The sequence below is a fragment of the Aquarana catesbeiana genome, linkage group LG09 (genome assembly GCF_042186555.1).
Source record: "Aquarana catesbeiana isolate 2022-GZ linkage group LG09, ASM4218655v1, whole genome shotgun sequence".
Classification (NCBI taxonomy): Eukaryota; Metazoa; Chordata; class Amphibia; order Anura; family Ranidae; genus Aquarana; species Aquarana catesbeiana.
In genome coordinates this window covers 51,064,632-51,088,032 of record NC_133332.1, presented here as the reverse complement: position 1 = coordinate 51,088,032, position 23,401 = coordinate 51,064,632, and the positions used below count along the sequence as shown (strand labels likewise).

Genomic DNA, 23,401 nt, shown 5'->3' with positions numbered 1-23,401 from the left:
GCCCTGCAATGGGAGTAAAGGGCCGGAATCAGTGGCAAGGGCCCCGGGGCGGGGGCAGGGGGGCCCTTCATGGTTCCTTGAACCGGGGTCTGGAGGGTTCCAGTTACGCCTCTGGCTGCAATGAAATTGAGGACATTCATCATTCTGAAGGAACATGGTTTAAATGACAGAAAGTTCCCACCAGAAACCTTTCCACTCACTGTTCAACAATTGCTTTGAAAAATGTCCTCTCTCTCCAAAAATAGATGTTTTAGTGGCAGGGCGTTATTACTGAGACTATAATAGGATTTTATTTTTGGGAGATGTGTCTGTTTTTACATACGTTACAAGAAGTTTACTTTGTCACTTTAACCACACTTACTCTAGAAAGTAAGATGGGGCAGGGCTCTGGGCAGAGCTTCGTAAACTGACTTTAAAAGAACAAATCACCAGAAAATAGCTTTTCCTCTCCTATGACCAGAAACATGAAGATCCTTGTACATTTCTACCAGTATCTTCTGCTTGGCTTGCTCCATCTCATTCTGCTAACTGGTAAGGAAGAATATATGGTGCTTTCTCCTATCAACGTTTCATTTAGTATTCAGAATTAAAGCAAAACTAATTTGCATATGTTCTGCAAGGACAGTGTACTGGGGTATTTTATATATCTATTATTGAGGGGTATTTTAGATATTACTTTATTTGGATTGGAAAGTTGAGAAAATATGTTTTCTCTTCTTTTTCTTCTTCATTTTATTAGCAACCATCATTTTTGTTAAGTTGCTAAACACATTTAAGGGATGATCCCCCATGGAGTATATTTTTGTAGCAGTAAATGTTACATTCACCACACATTCGCTGCTGGTTTTTTACTTGTGTATGTGTATGTGATTAACCACCAGCTTATTTTTGGTGAATGCCATATTTGTTTTATTCATAAATACTATATATTCCTTTCCATCCTCCAAATCCACTACAATTCTGTAACATGATGACACTGCATGCTATCTCAGTAAAAATAAAGGTTGAAAGGATTAAAAGATAATATCAATATGGAATATCCAAAGTTAACAAAAGTTTTTTTCTTTTGTTTATTTTTTATTTAGTTTTTTTTTTCTTCTTTTAATATTTGGCTACATTATATACTTAATTTACATTTTTATTTTAACACAATGTTTAATTATGTTTAAGGCTATGTGGTTTATTTAATATTGGTTTTCCAACCCAGATAATCAATATTTGTTTAAGTTCTGGTTAACATAAAAAAAAAAGGATATTCCGCTTAACCCAAATGACTGTTTGAATACAGATTTTTTTTTCTAGCTGGTTAATAAAATAAAATAAAATCTGCAAAAAACATATATTACCTTAAAAATTGTCAAACGCTATACCATCTACCTAAAAGATATTTCTCTGATTCCTACTGTGATAAACTTTTTTTATAATTGAACTGTCTGCCCTTGTTGTAAAGAGCTGCATAATCTGTCAGCGCTATATAAATCCTGTATAATAATAATAATACATTTATTGGACAATGTTGAAAAATATATTCATATACTGTATATGACAAATGAAAGGTCACTGGAGAAACTTGTATGCGTTTAATGCGTTATTGCATACACACTATTTATAAATAGGGATTAATGGGCAGCACAGTGGTGTAGTGGGTAGCACTCTTGCCTAGCAGTAAAAAGGGTTGATGGTTTGAATACCAACCATGACACTACCTGCCTGGAGTTTGCATGTTCTCCCTGTGCCTGTGTGGGTTTCCTCCAGGTACTCCGGTTTCCTCCTACACTCCAAAGACATGCTGGTAGGTTAATTGGCTTCTGTCTAAATTGGCCCTAGTATATGATTGTAAGCTCCTTGAGGATAGGGACCAATGTGAATGTACAATGTATATGTAAAGCACTGCGTAAATTGATGGCACTCATCCTTATTATTATTATTTAAGGTAACTTAAATAACAAGGATGAGTGGAGTGAGTTAGAAGAAATTAATTTTCATTTTGGGGGTGTCGTTAGGGTAATTAAGTGTATTTTAATTAGTGTTCTTTGTATTTGTATTAGTTTTATGTTTATGTGTATTGTTGCTTTCATTTTTATTATTTAGGTTATTTTTATCAAAAAAAATTATAATGAACCCAAGGAAAGTAGCCTTTTGGCTCAAGAACAGGTCCAGCAGAGTTAAAATGAGCCTCTTTAACCCCCAGGAGTTATTTTAAGCAAACTGTACCCTTAAAATCTAAAAAAACAACCTTAAACTCACATTCCTGCTTGACACCATTTGTATTTCACTAAAATCCCCCCTCAAAAAATTCCTAATATTTAAGAAATATGAAATCTAAATTCTGCTTATCACCAATTGTGGAAAAAAACATTCCCAGCACATCATCTAAGATAACCCAAAAGAAAACGGCTTTAAGAAAAATGCTAAGTAATATTTAATTTCAATCATTGTCATCAATTACCATTAGTCACATTGAAAGGGTTTCGAAAAGGTTGTATTGCTCTGTTACAGTAACTAATCTTTCTTTTCAGCGTATCTGATCTTTTCTTCTCAACAGATCCGATAATAAGTATTTGTACATTATTTCAGTCGTTAAGAAGAAGGCCGCGTTAGGTGGCAGTTTGCAATAAAGTCATGTAAAATTATATTCCATTATACTAAAAATTTATAGGTGTTTGTATCATTACCATTTACCCCTACAGACATTAGAAAACAAAAACGTAGACATCAAGAGTTTTTTTTGTTGCGTTAAATATCATTTTTTTCAATTTGAAATAACGAACAATGGATTTGGGAAAGGTATAATTTTGGATGAACAAAACACGAAAGGATGCTCTAAAAAAAGAGCTGGGATTTTTTAGGTGCCAGTAACTTAAGCAACAATATGAGATAAAATTCATATAGTTTATTTAGTTCATATTAAAATTATTAAAGAAAACAACAATTTGTTAAAAACATTTGATCATTACGGATTGAGTATCCACAATATAATTATTTACAGATATTTGTCATGGTGTAGCAATCCCTACATGTTTTGCCAATTTATAGGCTTCTTCAGGAGATACCACACTAGGGCAGATAAATCAAACATACAAATCAAATGCATGTACATTTAAAGCTTGCTAAACACAGAACAAATATATTTACATAAGTTTACAATATATAATGATACATCTAAGACATTAGAAAGATAAAGTGTCTCAAAACTCAAGAACACATTTTTACATGCTATCAGTTTACAATTGTTTAGGCTGAACTATTTTCTTTATTTTTTAGAGTGGTTTTAAAGGCAGAAGGTTTTTTACCCTAATTAATTTTCTGCATTAAGGTAAAAAACCTTCTGTGATCAGCTGCTGCCTCAGTCCCCCTAAATACTTACCCAAGACCGAACTTGATCTAGCACTGTGCCCGTCTGCAGCAGTGCTGCTTTTCTCTCTCCTCTCTCACAACAGCAGTGGGAGCCATTGGCTCCTGTTGCTGTCAATCATTTCTTGTGGGAAGGGCTGAGCTGCGCTGTGTGTGTCAATAGATGCACATATCCTGGCTCTGGATTGAGCCCAAAGGAGTACCCCCATAGCAAGTGGAAGGGAGGAGCCAGGAGCACTGGTGGAAAAAGGAGGTTCAGGACTGCTCTGTGCAAAACCACTGCAAAGAGTAGGTAAGTATAACATGCTTGTTATTTTACAACATGACATTCCAACATGACAATGATCCAAAACACAAGACCAAGTTGACCTGTCATTGGCTACAGCAGAATAAAGTGAAGGTTCTGGAGTGGCCATCTCAGTCTCCTGACCTCAATATCATTGAGCCACTCTGGGGAGATCTCAGACGTGGAGTTCATGCAAGACAGCCCAAGAATTTCCAGGAACTGGAGGCTTTTTGCCAAGAGAAATGGGCAGCTTTACCATCTGAGAAGATAAAGAGCCTCATCCACAAATACCACAAAAGACTTGTAAACATTTGATCGGGGTCATTTGGGTAGTCTGTGTTGTCATTATGATTTAAAAAGAGTAAACACAGTTGATTGATAATAAATGGCTTCAGCCAAACATTAACCATGAGTAAAAAAAAGCTTTTGTGTTGTCATTCATATTCTCTGAAAAATGGCCAAGAAATCATAAATTCTGCCAGGGTATGTAAACTTATGAGCACAACTACATCTTCCGGAACTTTAAAGCTTCATGCCGAAAATGAGGGTTCACGCGCGCACGTGCGGGAGTGAAGCCATCGCGGCTATGGCCACTCACAGTGCCGAAGCCCGCGACCCCGGAAGAAACGCCGGGGGAAAATGTCAGCCCCCTCAGCGGTGACTGGGAGCTACTGCGGGGGCTTTGTTCTAAGGTAAGTATTTCATAATGTGCTAGTATGCGATGCATACTAGCACATTATGCCTTTATCGTGCAGGTTTTTTGGGGGGGTTTCCCCAGGGTTTACTACTGCTTTAATAAGTGATTACATACCCTTTGTTCTCAGCTGCAGCAGGATCTTAAAGAACAGGAGGCTGGAGAAGCAACAACACACTGATATTCCCAGTGAATGTGTAGAGGGGGAGGGGAGTGTTTTTAGGACAAGTCTGATCACTGGAGGAGAGCAGGCTGAGTTCCCACCACAGCCAGAAAACTGACCAGGCAATGCTTTCCTGTCTAGTGTGGTTAGTTTTTAATAGCAAAGCAGTGGGACTGGCATGAACACCAAGGGTTTACACAAAGGAAGCAATACAAAGAGAAAAGGAGACTTTCTCATACAAGTGCATGGTACAGCAGACACATATTAGGAATATGAAATTTTGGGTTTACATATTCTTTAAGAATAACAACCATAACATGAAATTAGGAGTGAGACCCATTGTTTGTGGTTCGTAATTTTATCATTTTTTTAGAGGTAGAGCAGAAGGGAAAAAAGGGGGTGGTATGGTTACTAGGATGACGGAAGGGAAGAAGGTAGAAAGTCGGGGTATGTCATAGGACTGGGTGGATTATTGAGATTAGGAGGGTCTAAATTGTTTGGCCTAATCCTTCAGAGAGGATGTGAGGTCCTCCGTTGCCATGATTTCAATAAGTCTGGAGAAGAGACATAACTTGTCTCTTCTGCAATAAAAACGTATTATTTTCCTTCATACAAACCTCTTTAGAATGTACACAGCTCAGTGAACATTCTTGGCATGCCTCAGAGCCAGAATGAATTAACTTCCATGTGCATGTGCAGGAGTTATACCATCTCGGGCGGGTCAGTCAAGGCAGCCAAAGATGTTAAACCCAGAATAAGACCAGAAGAAGATAATATTCCAACAAAGAAAAGGAAGTCGCTCTCCATCATAAAAGCCTGGTATATAAATATATTGATACGTTCTGGTACAAAGGCTGTTTCACCCGCTCCTCTGCCTTTTAGCGTGTTTCAGTCTGTCAAGAGCTTAGTCATAGAGAGTGCACACAAACAATATTTGCCTTATGGCACTTTAAATGAAGCATAATACAAAAGTCATAAAATATCAATAATAACAATATATAATGTACATCAAGCTGGTGTATTCTCAAATGCTTGCTTTACACAACCAAGGTGATTTCATTCAGGGCCGGTGCTTGACTATTTTGCGCCCTAGGCAAGACTAACACCCCCCCCCCGCTGCGCACGGCGATGGGTTGGGGGGTGGTGCTAATCTTGCCCAGGGTGCGGGTGACTATAACAGGGAACAGGGCCAGACAGAGCAGACTCACTGGGTAGGATAGTTTCACCTACGTCGGGAGACCTGATGGTGCCTGCCTCGTCCAGTTCCCCACTGTCCTCCTCTGCCTCCTCAGCTGTGCCCGCCTCGTCCGGCTCCCCACTTTCCTCCTCTGCCTCCTCAGCTGTGCCCGCCTCGTCCGGCTCCCTACTGTCCTCCTCTGCCTCCTCAGCTGTGCCCACCTCATTCTGGCTCCCCGCTGTACTCCTCTGCCTCCTCAGCTGTGCCTGCCTTGTCCGGCTCCCCACTGTACTCCTCTGCCTCCTCAGCTGTGCCCACCTCATTCGGCTCCCCACTGTCCTCCTCCGCCTCCTCAGCTGGGTTTGCCTTCCCCTCTAGCCTGCCCGGGGAACACGAGGGGCTGAAGAATGTCTGGCAGGCACAGCTGAGGAGGACAGTGGGTAGCTGGCAGCTACCCACTGTCCTCCTCAGCTGTGCCTGCCAGACATTCTTCAGCCCCTCGTGTGCTACCCACTGTCCTCCTCAGCTGTGCCTGCCAGACATTCTTCAGCCCCTCGTGTTCCCCGGGCAGGCTAGAGGGGAAGTCAGAGGCTGCGGCTGCCCCCCTAGGCAGCAGTGTGAACTAGGTGGCTGCCTAGTTCGCCTAGCAGAAGCACCGGCCCTGACTGCAGTATAAAAGAGGGATGCATCGTGTAACTCAATGCGTTTCGTGAACAATTTCACTTCCTCAGGAGTAGGGATGAGCCGAACACCCCCCGGTTCGGTTCACACCAGAACCTGTGAACGGACCGAAAATTTGCACAAATTTTAGAACCCCATTGACGTCTATGGGACTCAAACGTTCAAAATCAAAAGTGCTCATTTTAAAGGCTAATTTGCATGGTATTGTTCTAAAAAGGGTTTGGGGACCCGGGACCTGCCCCAGGGGACATGTATCAATGCAAAAAAAAGTTTTTCAAAAACAGCAGTTTTTTCAGGAGCAGTGATTTTAATGATGCTTAAATAAAAAAAAAAAAAAAAAAGTGAAATACTCCTTTAAATATCATACCTGGGGGGTGTCTATAGTATGCCTGTAAAGTGGCGCGTGTTTCCCGTGCTTAGAACAGTCCCTGCACAAAATGTCATTTTTAAAGAAAAAAAAAGTCATGTAAAACTGCTTGCGGCTTTAATGTAATGTCGGGTCCTGGCAAAATGGATGAAAATCAGTGAGACAAACGGCATGGGTACCCCCCAGTCCATTACCAGGTTCTTTGGGTCTTGTATGGATATTAAGGGGAACCCCGCACCCAAATTAAAAAAGGAAAGGTGTGGGGCCCCCAGGCGCTATATACTCTGAACAGCAGTATACAGGCGGTGCAAACAAGACAGGGACTGTAGGTTTGTTGTTAAGTAGAATCTGTTTGTAATGTTGAACTGGTACATTTTTAATGTGTTTAGCTCCAGCCAAAAAATCTATTTTAAGCTTTTTGGAAAACATAGGGAAGGGTTATCACCCCTGTGACATTTGTTTTGCTGTCTGTGCTCCTCTTCAGAAGATTTCACCTCACTTTTTGTCCCAATGACAAATGTTTTTTGAAAATTTGGGGTTTTTTGTGAAACAAGGATTGGTGATAAAGCATCAGTGGAAAGGAGAAAAGTATATTAACTCTTACAGGAGAGAATTTCACTTCCTAGGGGTAGATTTCATCTCACTTCCTGTTGTCTCCTTCCGTTTGCAAGTAGGAGTCATTTGTAAGTTGGATGTTTGAAAGTAGGAGCCTGCCCTATATACTCAGCAGAAATTTGGGGCTTAGGTGTTGTTGTGGCCACAACACTGTAAGCCCTCACAGGGCCCTGCTGTGAAATATTAGATCAAGAATTGTAATTACATGCCCCTGTTGAACAGGGGCAGAAAAATTGGGCCTTTGGTGGTGGTGGTGGTGCTGGTGCCACAACACTGTAAGTCCTCACAGATACTCTTGGTGGGAGCAGAAACGGGCCCTGCTGTGAAATATTAGATCAAGAATTCTAATTACATGTTCTTGTTGAACAGGGGCTGAAAATTGGGCCTTAGGCACTGGTGCTGGTGCCACAACACTGGAACCCCTCACAGATGCTCTAGTTGGAGCACAGGAACTAGCCCTGCTGCAAAGAATTGCATCAAAAATTGTATTTACACACCCCTGTTAAACAGGGGCTGAAAAATTGGGCCTTTGGTGGTGGTGGTGGTGCTGGTGCCACAACACTGTAAGTCCTCACAGATACTCTTGGTGGGAGCAGAAACGGGCCCTGCTGTGAAATATTAGATCAAAAATTCTAATTACATGTTCCTGTTGAACAGGGGCTGAAAATTGGGCCTTAGGCACTGGTGCTGGTGCCACAACACTGGAACCCCTCACAGATACTCTAGTTGGAGCACAGGAACTAGCCCTGCTGCAAAGAAGTGCATCAAAAATTGTAATTACACGCCCCTGTTAAACAGGGGCTGAAAAATTGGGCCTTAGGCACTGGTGCTTGTGCCACAACACTGCAACCCCTCACAGATACTCTAGTTGGAGTGAAGGAACTAGCCCTGCTGCAAAGAATTGCATCAAAAATTGTAATTACACGCCCCTGTTAAACAGGGGCTGAAAAATTGGGCCTTAGACACTGGTGCTGGTGCCACAACACTGCAGCCCCTCACAGATACTCTAGTTGGAGCGCAGGAACTAGCCCTGCTGCAAAGAATGGCATCAAAATTTGTAATTACACGCCCCTGTTAAACAGGGGCTGAAAAATTGGGCCTTAGACACTGGTGCTAGTGCCACAACACTGCAACCCCTCACAGATACTCTAGTTGGAGCGCAGGAACTAGCCTTGCTGCAAAGAATTGCATGAAAAATTGTAATTACATTAGACATGTGCATTCGTTTTCGTCCGAATGCATTTTCGTCCGAATTTCAGGTATTTACGTTATCGTAAATAAGCGATAACGTAAACAAGCGATAACGAAAGTGCAGATTCTGAAAAACGAAAGATACGACATAAACAAATGCTTTATTTTCGTTTTTGTTGCTACAACAGTTTGATATAGATAGGAGATTTGACATGATGATGACAATAACAATCTGTGTCCATCAAACCTGTGGTCGAATGTGCCTAACCTTAACTCTATTAGTCGAAGATTATTCTACATAGAGAGAAAAGATTTGACATAGAGAGAAAAGATTAAACGTAGGGGAGAAAAGATTCGACGTAGGGGAGAAGATAAATAAAAATAATGATGATGATGAATGTTATTGGCTGATTATAACCAAAGAGGAGGAGCAGTAAAATAGCTAGAACTAAGTACACACGTACTTTGGCTTATGGTGTCTGTTGAAAGTTCTAAGAAGATTCGACGGAGCAGGTAAACTATACGGCGTCGTACGGTTTAGCTGCTCCGTCTAATCTTCTTTGAACATTCGACAGACACCATAAGCCTTCAATGACAGATTCGACCTTAATTTGGATTTTCGGACAAATGCAATTTTCAACGAAAAACAAAATAAATAAAAACGAATTTCGGGAGTAACGAAATAAATGTATTTTTCGGACGAAATTCCGAAACGAAATATTTCAGTGTGCACATGTCTAAATTACATGCCCCTGTTAAACAGGGGCTGAAAAATTGGGCCTTAGCCACTGGTGGCAGGACTGGCGGCGCCCAGAACCAAAAATGTTCTTACAAGCTATCATCATGATCATTGAGGAGGAAGAGGATAATTACTCAGTATAACAGGATAGTCACTCGGCATCAGCAAAGGCAGTCTTTGAAGGGATCTGACATTTCAAAAAACTGTATTCGGTTACCTCAGCATCAGGTGCTTGGTAGCTGGTGGTGATCCAAGACTGATTCATTTTTATGAAGGTCAGTCGATCGACCGAGTCGGTGGACAGACGCACCCTGTGATCGGTTACAAAGCCTCCAGCAGCACTGAATGTGCGTTCCGAAAGAACGCCGGATGCAGGACAGGCCAGTAGCTCAATTGCGTACTGTGCAAGCTCTGGCCAGTGATCCATCCTCAAGACCCAGTAACCCAGAGGATTTTCGGTTTGAAAGGTGTCCAAGTCAGATCTTGCCCCTAGGTATTCCTGCACCATGTAAAACAGACGCTGGCGATGGTTGCTGGAACCGATCATACCTTGGGGCTGCGGACTAAAAAATTGTCTGAACGCATCGGTCAGATGGCCACCTTCTTCACCGCTCCTTCTTTGACTGACCGAAGCTTTAGCAACACGTTGTCCAGAAACAGGTGTTTGTAACCCCCCAGTCTCTGGGAACGCATTGCACAGACCTTTCTGCCAGGCCTCCCAAAGATGTTTCATCCTCTGCTCCCTCTGCAACGGCAAGATAAGGTCTGCAACCTTACCCTTGTAACGTGGATCAAGGAGGGTTGCCAGCCAGTATTGTTCCTTCACCTTGATACCACGAATACGAGGATCCTTCCGCAGGCTTTGCAGGATCAGGAGGCCATGCAGCATAGGTTTGCTGAGGCATTCAGTCCGGAGTCCTCTGGGTCACTAAGGACGACATGATCCGCAGCCACCTCCTCCCAGCCGCGTACAAGTCCATGTGTTTCTTGGGATTGTAAATGATCCCTTAAAGACTGCTGCTGATGCTGAGTGCCAGGCTCCACCTCCATACTGACACAATCCTCCTCCTCCTCCACCTCCTCCTCCTCTTCCTGTGTGATCGGTGGGCACGCAGGAACACTGTCTGGATAAAGGGGGCCTTGAGAGCTAAGGAAGTCCTCCTCTTCCTGCCTCTGTTCTGCCTCAAGTGCCCTGTCCATTATTCCACGCAGCGTGTGCTCCAACAGGTGGACAAGGGGGACAGTGTCACTGATGCATGCACTGTCACTGCTCACCATCCTCGTGGCCTGCTCAAAAGGTGACAGGACAGTGCATGCATCCCTGATCATGGCCCACTTGCGTGGGGAAAAAAAACAAGCTCCCCTGACCCTGTCCTGGTGCCATAGTCGAACAGGTACTCATTGATGGCCCTCTGCTGCATGTGCAGCCGCTGCAGCATGGCCAACGTTGAGTTCCACCTGGTGGGCATGTCACAGATTAGGCGGTTCCTGGGCAGGTTAAATTCCTTTTGGAGGTCTGCCAGCCGAGCACTGGCATTATATGACCGGCGGAAATGCACACAGACTTTCCTGGCCTGCCTCAGGACATCCTGTAATCCCGGGTATCTGCCCAAGAACCGCTGCACCACCAAGTTAAGGATGTGAGCCAAACAGGGCACATGGGTCATTTGTCCCTGTCGGAGGGCGGAGAGGAGGTTTGTGCCATTGTCGCAAACCACCATTCCTGCCTTAAGTTGGCATGGCGTCAACCACCTCTGAACCTGCCCCTGCAGAGCTGACAGAACCTCTGCCCCAGTGTGGCTTCTGTCCCCCAAGCACACCAGCTCAAGCACCGCATGGCATCTTTTGGCCTGCATACTTGCTTAGCCACTTGAACGCCTACGGAGCACTGCTGGTTCCAAGGACAAAGCACAGGAAGAGACCATGGAGGAAGAAGAAGAGGAGAGGGTGGAGGAGAGAGGTGTGTCAGAATCATTAGTAGTGGCATTTTGGAGGCGTGGTGGCGGAACAACCTCCAACACTACTGCACCTTGTCCTGCATCCTTCCCAGCTGCCAGCAGAGTCACCCAATACACCGTGAAACTTGGGTAACGTCCTGGCAGGGTCCTTCACGAGATCATGCAAATAGCTGTGCAATTTGATACCGCATTGGTATACCTCGTGGGGGACTTTAACATGGTTCCACTAGTGGAACTTGATCGGCTGCAATCCTCGGCTCGGGACACTCCGGACCTCAGGCAGTGGGCTGAAACTTTTGCCCTCACTGACGTCTGGAGGCACTTGTACCCGACATTGAAAGTTTTCACTTGCCACTCAGCCTCACACAAAACGCTATCTAGAATTGATCTTGTATATGCTTCAGGCCCTGCATTGCAGTATGTGCATGACCTATCTGTGCTTCCCAGGGGAATTTCAGATCACGCACCATTGTGCTTGACACTTACGCTGTCTGTTCCACCAGGGACTCGCCTGTGGCGTTTATCCAGATTTTGGGCTAATGATGAGAGACTGTTGGAACCCCTAATGGCCTCTATCTGCAATTTCTGGACGGACAATGCTGAATCAGCTGCCCCTCCTGTTATATGGGACTCATTTAAAGCTTGGATACGAGGGGAGTATGGGCATAGTATCACTCGGCTCAAACGTGAATCTACTCGCTCCCTGAGTGAGCTGGAGGCGCTGGCGGGCAGGTTGGAGGCTGAATACGTTTCTGCTCCTGGGGAGGACCAGTATAGGGCGTGGAAAAAGGCACTGCGTGACCTATCCACCACTAGAATGGCCCAGACAGACAAGGCCTTGTTATACTCCGCTCAACGCGTGTTCGAGCATGGTGGTAAAAATGGGAAGCTTCTTGCGTGGCTGGCTAAGGGAAACATACCTTCAACCCCCATAGGTTCCATTAGAGACAATACTGACCAGATCCTTACTGCCCCTGCTAATATTAACGACCGTTTCCGAGAATACTTTCAGGAGGTTTACTCCTCTAGAGATGTTGCATCGGATTCATCCATGTCCTCCTTTTTTGACTCCCTGTCTATCCCTGTGTTGTCTGAGGAAGCAAGGGAGGGGCTGGAGGCAGACATCACACTTGAAGAGATACAGGTTGCCATAGGACATCTCAAGGGAGGGAAGGCCCCGGGTGCAGATGGGTTACCATCTGAATTTTACTCCAATTTTTCTGAACTACTGGCCCCTAAGTTGACTTCACTGCTTTCTAAATTTGCAAATCTGCCAGCCCTACCTGACTCAATGAATGAGGCGGTTATTGTACTGGTTCCTAAACCAGGAAAGGACCCTCTTGACTGCGCATCGTATAGGCCCATCTCGTTGCTTAATGTTGATGCCAAGATTTTTGCTAAGGTCTTGGCCACCCGACTGTCCCATGTAATAGAAGACCTAGTGGGTATAGACCAGACGGGATTTATGCCAGGCAAGGGCACAGATATTAATATTAGGTGCCTATTCCTTAACTTAGCAACATCGCATGACAACACAGGGTCCAGGGTTGTTGCCTCTTTAGATGCCGAAAAGGCTTTCGACTCTGTTGAGTGGAAATTCTTGTGGGAAACCTTGCGTAGATTTGGATTCGGCCCTAAATTTATTCACGGCGTACGTTTGTTGTACCGATCCCCCCGGGCACGGGTTCGCACCAACAATTGGGTCTCAGACTCCTTTGCTCTGTTTCGTGGTACGGGGCAGGGATGCCCGCTCTCCCCCAGCCTGTTCGCCCTGGCGCTGGAGCCTCTGGCAATTGCCATTAGGAGTGCACCGGACGTTCTGGGCCTGCGGGTGGGTATGATGGAAGAGCGCCTCTCCCTCTATGCCGACGACGCATTATTGTACCTTAATGATGCTGGACCCTCTCTTCAAGCTGCCCTGCGTATTTTTGACAGATTTGGTGGACTCTCGGGAGTTAAGATAAATTGGACCAAATCAGTCCTATTTTTTATAGATAATGAGGTTAACTCTGGACCCCTCTCCTCCCCACTACAAAGGGTTAGGGAATTTAAATATCTCGGAGTTGTGATCAATAGGAATCTCTCTGATTTTATCGTAAAAAACCTGACCCCTGTCCTGAACACCTTACGTTCGAAATGTGCTGCCTGGGAGAATCTTCCTCTGAATCTTCTGGGTCGCATTAGTCTCCTTAAGATGATGATCCTGCCCAAATTCAACTATCTGTTTAGGAACTGCCCGGTCTGGGTCCCCGCCTCGTTTTTTAGGGAAATTGACCGTATAGTGGGATCCTTTATTTGGTCGGGGAGAAACCCTAGGTTGGCACGTACTACGCTATGTTTACCTGCAGACTTGGGTGGACTTGCCCTCCCAAATTTCCAGTTATATTTTTGGGCAGCCATGTTGGTGACGGTACACTGGTGGTTCCAGGGTTCTAGATCCAATGTGGCAACCTGTCTCGAGGCGAATATTCTGGGTTCCCTGACGGACCTTCGGAATTTTCCCTATAGAGGACCCAAGGCATATTGTGAGGTCCCTGGACCTACTAGAGCAACTTGGAGAGTATGGGAGGCGGCTAGGCGCAGATACTTGAGACCTGGCCAATTGTCTCCAGCTCATCCCCTATGGGGTAACCCACGACTTAAACACTTCCGTATGATACCGGACCCACAGGTGTGGGCCAGATATGGTGTAACCTTGTTGGAACACGTAATGTCTAGGGGTCAACTGCTCTCCTTGCGTGAGCTTGCGGCTAAATTTGGACTGCCCCATTGGATGGGGTTCCGGTACCTACAGCTGAGACATGCGGCCAAGGCTCAATTCCCGCAAACTCCCCTGTTACAGACGGATCCCATCGAAGATCTCCTATCTCCTGGAGACTTGTCTAAACCCCTATCCTCTCTATATAATGCGTTGCTGGGAAGAGATTCCCCTAAGATTAATGAATTATGGGAAAGATGGCGGGCTGATATCCCGTCGCTGGATAGGGAGGGATGGGAGGACTGTCTAGAGTATGGCCCGAAATTAGTGATAGCATCCAAGGACAAACTGATTCAAGTTAAATTTATACACAGGGTCTACTATACCCCGCAGAGACTCCATCGCATATTTCCTGAGAGAGACCCTGTGTGTCCTAAATGCAAAGTCCATATAGGCACATTTATACATATGTTCTGGGAGTGCCCAGTTGTTGCACTGTTTTGGACTAAGATTGTAGGTGAAATCAACTCCAGATTGCAGACCTCTATTCCGCTCTTGCCGGCCATGGCATTGCTGGGGATACATGATGATGAGCAAAGGCCATATCATCTTAAATTACTGATTTCCTTCCTTCTTTTCTATGCCAAAAAAGAAATACTCATGAAATGGATAGATTCTTCCCCTCCATCCTTTTCAGCCTGGGAGGCACAGATTGAGGCAGTGATCCCCATGTATAAAATGACATATATAAACCGTGGCTGTCCGTGGAAATTCGAAAAAGTTTGGTCTCCGTGGATGGCCTCGTAGAAAAACATTCAGTCCACTACGTTTATTTGCTCCAATAGGGAAGGGTTCTGGAGGGTGGAGGGTGGACGGTACTTGATGAGAATGGTACTATTAACCTTACGTATTGTTTGCGGGTTTTGCATGTTAATTTCCTTATCCTCAAAAATGTAATCTACGTATGTAATGTATTGTACTCTGTTGAATGGTATTCTGTAACTGATTATCTATTACAACAATAAAGCACCACTGTTTTTGTTAAAAAAAAAAAACTTGGGTAACGTCCCTGTCCATGGCTGCTGGACCATGAGAGCGGTAATATGCACCTTACTGCTGACCGCCCTGTCCAGCGAGGCATGGACATTGCCTTCCACATGCTGGTAGAGAGCCGGAATCGCCTTCCGTGAGAAAAAGTGGCGTTTGGGTACCTGCCACTGAGGAACTGCACATTCCACAAACTCACTAGAGGGGGCCGAGTCTACCAACTGAAAAGGTAGCGGTTGAAGTGCTAGCAATTTTGCCAGGCTAGCATTCAACCGCTGGGCATGTGAATGGCTGGGAGCGAACTTCTTTCAGCGGTGCAGCAGCTGGGGCAGGGAAATTTGCCTGGTACAATCTGATGTTGGTGTACCGATAGCAGATTGCCCACAAGTACTTGGCTTTGACACACCTAACTCTACACCTTCATTCCTCTCAGTGCAGGTCTCAGAGAGGACTGAAGGGTTAGAGATCTCAGCTGATGAGGAGCAAGGAGAGGTCCTCTTTGTTCTTTGGTGTGGGTCTTTTAGATACGCTTGCCAACGAACTGCATGGCAGGTCAACATATGTCTGGCCAAGCATGTGGTGCCCAAGCGGGAGATGTTTTGGCCACGCAAGATACGCTTGAGACATATGTTGCACTCGTCTCAAAAAAGGCCCACACCAAAGAACTTTTGGAATAACGTGCAGAGACAGCAGCGCCCTGCACATGCAGAGCTTTGCAGTGTGATGCGGTCAGTGTGCTGCCCTTAGGCTGGCCCCTGGAGGGCATCCTGCCTCGTTGGTGATGTGCCTCCTCCTCCTCCTCCTCTCTCCTATCAGGCACCCACGTTGAGTCAGTGACCTCATCATCCCCTCCCTCCTCATCACTGGAGCAAACCCAAACATCACTCGACCAAGTCTTCCGCATGTTGCGGCTCAACACGGCCAGCTGCCGAAAAAAAGGCCAAGCATGTCCCACGGCCACGTGCTGATGAGGATGCACCGTCTCCATGACCAGCACTGTTGCCTCTAGACACAGAGCCTGCTTGCCCTCTTTTATCGGCTTGTGACTGTCTGCCTCTCCTTGTTGGCTTCCAGACATAGTAATGGCCTGCAGTGAGATGTAGCTGCACTAAGCTGGGATATAAATATATATATATATATATATATATATATATATATATATATATATATACTGATACTGCAGCTAGCAAAATCAACTGCCTGCCTGTAGTTTGAGAACACCACCAATCTTCTATAGGTAGCTTTAGATGAACACCGTGCAGAGGTCGCACTACACTAACTTGTAGCTTTAGCTGAACACTGTGCAGAAGACGCACTACACCAACGTTAAAATAATGTAGCTGCCTGCGGTAGTGATAGGATCAGGAAAACACCACCAACCTTCTACAGGTAGCTTTAGCTGAACACTGTGCAGAGGTCGCACTACACTAACTTGTATCTTTAGCTGAACACTGTTCAGAGGACGCACTACACTAACTTGTAGCTTTAGCTGAACACTGTGCAGAGGTCGCACTACACTAACTTGTAGCTTTAGCTGAACACTGTGAGGAGGACGCACTACACTAACTTGCAGCTTTAGCTGAACACTGTGAGGAGGACGCACTACACTAACTTGTAGATTTAGCTGAACACTGTGCACTACACTAACTTGTAGCTTTAGCTGAACACTGTTCAGAGGACGCACTACACTAACTTGTAGCTTTAGCTGAACACTGTGCAGAGGTCGCACTACAATAACGTGTAAATAATGTAGCTACCTGCGGTAGTGATAGGATCAGGAAAACACCACCAACTTTCTACAGGTAGCTTTAGCTTAACACTGTGCAGAGGTCGCACTACACTAACTTGTAGCTTTAGCTGAACACTGTGAGGAGGACGCACTACACTAACTTGTAGCTTTAGCTGAACACTGTGAGGAGGATGCACTACACTAACTTGCAGCTTTAGCTGAACACTGTGAGGAGGACGCACTACACTAACTTGTAGATTTAGCTGAACACTATGCACTACACTAACTTGTAGCTTTAGCTGAACACTGTTCAGAGGACGCACTACACTAACTTGTAGCTTTAGCTGAACACTGTTCAGAGGACGCACTACACTAACTTGTAGCTTTAGCTGAACACTGTGCACTACACTAACTTGTAGCTTTAGCTGAACACTGTTCAGAGGACGCACTACACTAACTTGTAGCTTTAGCTGAACACTGTGCAGAGGTCGCACTACACTAACGTGTAAATAATGTAGCTGCCTGCGGTAGTGATAGGATCAGGAAAACACCACCAACCTTCTACAGGTAGCTTTAGCTGAACACTGTGCAGAGGTCGCACTAAACTAACTTGTAGCTTTAGCTGAACACTGTTCAGAGGATGCACTACAGTAACTTGTAGTTTTAGCTGAAAACTGTGAGGAGGACGCACTACACTAACTTGTAGCTTTAGCTGAACACTGTGCCCTACACTAACTTGTAGCTTTAGCTGAACACTGTTCAGAGGACGCACTACACTAACTTGTAGCTGTAGCTGAACACTGTGAGGAGGATGCACTACACTAACTTGTAGCTTTAGCTGAACACTGTGCACTACACTAACTTGTAGCTTTAGCAGAACACTGTTCAGAGGACGCACTACACTAACTTGTAGCTTTAGCTGAACACTGTGCAGAGGTCGCACTACACTAACGTGTAAATAATGTAGCTGCCTGCCATAGTGATAGGATCAGGAAAACACCACCAACCTTCTACAGGTAGCTTTAGCTGAACACTGTGCAGAAGTCGCACTACACTAACTTGTAGCTTTAGCTGAACACTGTTCAGAGGACACACTACACTAACTTGTAGCTTTAGCTGAACACTGTGCAGAGGTCACACTACACTAACTTGTAGCTTTAGCTGAACACTTTGCAGAGGTCGCATTACACTAACTTGTAGCTTTAGCTGAACACTGTTCAGAGGACGCACTACACTAACTTGTAGCTTTAGCCGAACACTGTGAGGAGGACGCAATACACTAACTTGTAGCTTTAGCTAAACACTGTGAGGAGGATGCACTACACTAACTTGAAGCTTTAGCTGAACACTGTGAGGAGGACACACTACACTAACTTGTAGCTTTAGCTGAACACTGTGCAGAGGTCGCACTACACTAACTTGTAGCTTTAGCTGAACACTGTGAGGAGGACGCACTACACTAACTTGTAGCTTTAGCTGAAAACTGTGCACTACACTAACTTGTAGCTTTCGCTGAACACTGTTTAGAGGATGCACTACACTAACTTGTAGCTTCAGCTGAACACTGTGCAGAGGTCGCACTACACTAACTTGTAGCTTTAGTTGAACACTGTGAGGAGGACGCACTACACTAACTTGTAGCTTTAGCTGAACACTGTGCACTACACTAACTTGTAGCTTTAGCTGAACACTGTGAGGAGGATGCACTACACTAACTTGTAGCTTTAGCTGAACACTGTGCAGAGGTCGCACTACACAAACTTGTAGCTTTAGCTGAACACTGTGAGGAGGACACACTACACTAACTTGTAGCTTTAGTTGAACACTGTGAGGAGGACAGACTACACTAACTTGTAGCTTTAGCTGAACACTGTGAGAAGGACGCACTACACTAACTTGTAGCTTTAGCTGAACACTGTGCACTACACTAACTTGTAGCTTTAGCTGAACACTGTTCAGAGGACTCACTACACTAACTTGTAGCTTTAGCTGAACACTGTTCAGAGGACTCACTACACTAACTTGTAGCTTTAGCTGAACACTGTGCAGAGGTCACACTAAACTAACTTGTAGCTTTAGCTAAACACTATGAGGAGGACGCACTACACTAACTGTAAATAGTCTATCTGCCTGACTGTGGTACTAATAGGATCAGAAGAACACCAGCAATTTTCTTGAGGTAGCTGTAAATACTGTAACAACACAAGCCTGCCTGTCAGTAGGAAGATAATAACAGGAACGGATCTAGCTAAACTGAATACAGTGTATATATATATATAGATATATATATATATATCTATATATATCTATATATATATAGATATATAGATATATATAGATATATATATATACACAATACCTGGGATGCATATATATATACACAATACACTGTAAGTGCAGCTAACTGACTGACTGTCCTGCCTAATTTATCTAACTTAAAATTACACTGTCTCTCTGTCTCTGTCTCTCAATGCCGGAACACACTACACAGGGCCGCCGTGCAGGCGGCCTTATATAATGTGGGGCGTGTACTAAATCCCCTGAGCCATAATTGGCCAAAGCCACCCAAAGCCACTCTCTCTACAGACGGCGCTGTGATTGGCCAAGCATGCGGCTCATAGTGCATGTTTGGCCAATCATCAGCCAGCAATGCACTGCGATGCCGCAGTGAATTATGGGCCGTGACGCGCCACACGAATTTGGCGCGAACGGCCCATATCGTTCGCAATTCGGCGAACGGGCGAACAGAAGATGTTCGAGTCGAACATGGTTTCGACTCAAACACGAAGCTCATCCCTACTCAGGAGTAGATGCCTCCAACAAAATAACTAGAAAACAGATATATAAATGATATTAAAATATGATTCCTAAAAATATGGGGGTGGCAACCCCCTGCAAACTGATGTTCTAAAAAAGACTTAGAAACCAGCTTGGAATTTGATAACACATAGCCCCTCCAAATGGCAACTGCTGCTCAATGTCTGACCCGGGAGTAGTGGAAGGGGACCAAGCCTGTCCATTAAGGGCGCACTAGCGCCCCCCCATCCAGCGCCGCCCAGCACCACCCCCTCCTATCCATGCGTCTGGCCCCTTGCAGGATGCCGGATGCATGAATTCCAATGGAGAGGGTGTTTTTTTGAAGCACGTGATTAGAGCCAGAGGCTCTAATTGGCTTCAAAATAGGGTGGGTTTGGGGAGCAGAGCACTGCGCTCTGAGCCCAAACCGTGTGTTACATAGCAAATGAATATTCGCTATTGTAACACTGACCCTCCTCCTGGCCAATCAGGAAGTGGGTCTGAGACCCATCACCCTATTGGCTGAAGGTACAGGCGATCCTATTGGATGCCTAGGAGAAGGGGGGGAGAAGATGCAGAAGCCACCTGTCTGTCGACCGGAGGGAAGCTAGTCTAGTGGCTGGGAGAAGGAGGGAGGAGACCTGCCACTGGAGGAGACACACCGCTCACCCGGAGGGAAGCCTGTGGTAACAGCCCTTTCACACTGGGGCGGTGGGGGCGGCAGCGGTAAAGCACCGCTAGTTTTAGTGGCGCTTTACCGCTGTTATAGCGTCTCTCTGGCACCGCTATTTGGGCGGGAGTGGTGCGCTTTTAACCCTCTAGAAGGGATTAAAAAGGGGTTAAAAGCGCCCGTGTTGCGCCGCTGCCGTAGCGCTTTGCAGGTGCTTTGGCAGCGCTGCCCATGCATTCCAATGGGCAGGGCGGTTTAGGAGCGGGGTATACACCGGTCTCAAAATGCCCCAAAGATGCTGCTTGCAGGACTTTTCTAACGTCCTGCAACCGCACTGCCCCAGTGTGAAAGCTCTCTGGCTTTCATACTGGGACTGCAGATGAGGCATTTTTCAGGCACTTTACAGGTGCTATTTTTAGTGCTAAAGGGCCTGAAAAAAGTGTTGCAGCCGCTGGGTGTGAAAGGGGTCTGAGTGTTGCGGCCGCTGGGTGACACTGACCGACCGACCCAAAAAAAATACCACGGCCCCCACTGGGACCAAGGCACCCAATAGGAAAACCAAGGGGCAGCACAAAAGAACACATGGCTGTGATAGAGATATACAAATTACTGAAAACAAGACCTATAAAATTAAATAAAGTGAAATGAAATTAGAAATGTACTAAGTACCTCCAGGTACTGTCAATGTAAACAAGGGAATTATCTTAATGTGTTAGAAGTGGAATTAGTATGTATGCTAAAAAGGTAATACACTAGATAAGTGTTGAAAATAAAAACTGAAAATGAAATGAATGTACAAGAACAGGGGTGACAATGTCTGAAACTCCAGTATGAGTACTGATTAGACACAGAAATAGACCCATATAAATGTGTAGTTCCAACCCAAAAAAATTGAGAGAAGCCCTGAAACGCCCCCCTCTATTCCCAGAGAGAGTGAAACATGTTAGAGGGCAGAGTAGCATTACGATCATGGAGTGGATAGAAAATTGCGTGAAGCCAGAACCTATTGTCAGTGGAGCAGGAAGGGGGGTTTGAGCTAGAGTTGCCACCTCATCCCTTTAAAAATGAACACCTATTGATTATTACACAGGTTCTGTGGCTGATTGAGGTGGTAAGTAAACTCACTTGGTGCCTTATCTGCATTAAATTAGCCTCAGAACCTGTGTAATTCATATGTGTTTGGGTTTAAAGGGATGAGGTGGCAACCCTAGTTTGAGCACTTGTAGTGCAGCAGTACAACTAGGGGCTTTTGAGGGAGCTCACTGACATTGCATAGCTGGAGGACAGTTGGATATTTGAGGACTTTATTTCAGCTTTAAGAACCTTCTGAATGACAGCTTTACAGCTAATGCAGTAGACCCCATATTGTCTCTATTTTAATTTTCAGCAACCACCATTATTTGTTTCTGACAGTCAGTCAGATTTAGGGGAAATAAAAACCATTCAGGTTAGCTCAGGTTAAATGGTCTGGAGAGCCTTTAGAGTATATACACATCTTGTACGTGTCTGTGGTCAGTTGATGTTATCACTACATCTCAATATTACAAAAAGCTGATGATCACATTCTCGGTTCTCTTAACCACTTCCAGGTGAACATTTTCCAGTAGCTTTGATCTAAGTTTACTGCATTATTTTTAATATTTCACAAGACAAAAAGAAAAACAAAGAAATTCAGTGTGAAAACCACTTCATCCAGACAGATTTCACCTATTGGGGTATATGAAAAGGGGTGACATCTGGCATATTCCCAACAGTCCCTTTAACCAGGGAATATTTTGTACAGACATTCAAGTTTGCTGCTACCCAGCAATAGAGGGTTTCATGCTATCTTAAATACAGTGAGAGTACAGGGACCAGTAATAATTGAATCGATGTGTGTGTGTGTGTGTGTTAGCAGCAAATCTGGCTGTTCACTCCAAGCCTGAGTTTGTCAGGAAGTGGAAATTTGCTTTGCTGGTAAACCTTATTTATTTAATTCTAGTAAAGTGGCGCTTTACCGCCGACGCCCAGGGGGCGGCTCGGTGTGAAAGCCCTCTAAGTAGGCAGGACTGACGAGCAGGATATCATCAACAGCTGAGTACCTGTGGATAGATAGGAGCTGGCAATTAGCTGACAGCTGAGCGGCCAGCTCAGAGAAGGAAAGGCTGAGCCCAGCCCTGACAGGTGCCTTGACTGGAAAAAGGTTGAGAAACACTGTGCTAGACAATCATAGTTGATTAATAGAAAGGCACAAAAACCTTTTTTATAGCCTATTTTCTTCAACAGGGAAATAATTATTTCCAGATGTCTAAAGCAGTGGTCTCCAAACTGCAGTCCTGGGGCTAGATGTGGCCCTTTACTTGCCTTTATTCAGCCCTTGGGGCATTGTTCATCCCATTGATACAAGACACTATTCTGCCGACCGACACCAACAATGGGAAATAAGTCCTGCCACCGACACCAACAATGGGGCACTATTTCTCCCACTGACACCAACAATGGGGTATACCGTATTTATCGGCGTAAAACACAGACTTTTCCCCTTAAAATCAGGGGAAAATCGTAGGTGCGTGTTATGCGCCGATCCCCACCGATTTCCGTTGATTGTGAGCGGAGTGGAGCGAGCGCCGCCGACATACATATAGCTGAGTCTACTCGGCTCCTCTCGGCTCCGCTCACAGTCCCGCCCAGTCCCGCCATTGGACCTGTTTTAGGTCCATCATAGGGGCGGGACTGTGAGAGGAGCTGAGAGAAGCCGAGTACACTCTTTTGTGTATGTCGGCAGCGATCGCTCCACTCCGCTCACAGTCAGCGGAGATCAGGGCCAATTTTAAATAATCAGCCTGCAATGAGGCTGGGCAATGCTGAAAAGACACTGGGCAATGCTGCAAAGACACTGGGCAATGCTGCAAAGACACTGGGCAATGCTGCAAAGACACTGGGCAATGCTGTAAAGACACTGGGCAATGCTGCAAAGACACTGGGCAAGGCTGTAAAGACACTGGGCAATGCTGTAAAGACACTGGGCAATGCTGCAAAGACACTGGGCAAGGCTGCAGATGGACACTGGGCAAGTTTGCAATGATGTACAAGGCTGCAAATGGACACTGATAAGGCTGCATTGATGGGCATTTAAATGTAAGTTTTTTTTCCTGAAACTTAACTCCTAAACTTGGGGTGTGTGTTATATGCCGATAAATATGGTAATTCCTGCCACTGACACCTACAACAAGGCACTTTCCCCCCACATAATACCA

At 45.1% G+C, this 23,401-nt stretch overlaps 1 protein-coding gene across 1 annotated transcript in view; it reads left to right on the top strand.

Annotated features, from left to right (window-relative positions):
- Nucleotides 1-436: 436 nt before the first annotated feature.
- The window catches only part of LOC141107157 (uncharacterized), a 55,106-nt gene continuing 32,141 nt past the window's right edge, over nucleotides 437-23,401 (top strand). Inside the window, exon 1 of the mRNA XM_073597905.1 lies at nucleotides 437-531. Within this exon, the coding sequence (XP_073454006.1) occupies nucleotides 453-531 (79 nt within the window). The 5' untranslated portion in view covers nucleotides 437-452. The remainder of the gene's footprint in view (nucleotides 532-23,401) is intronic.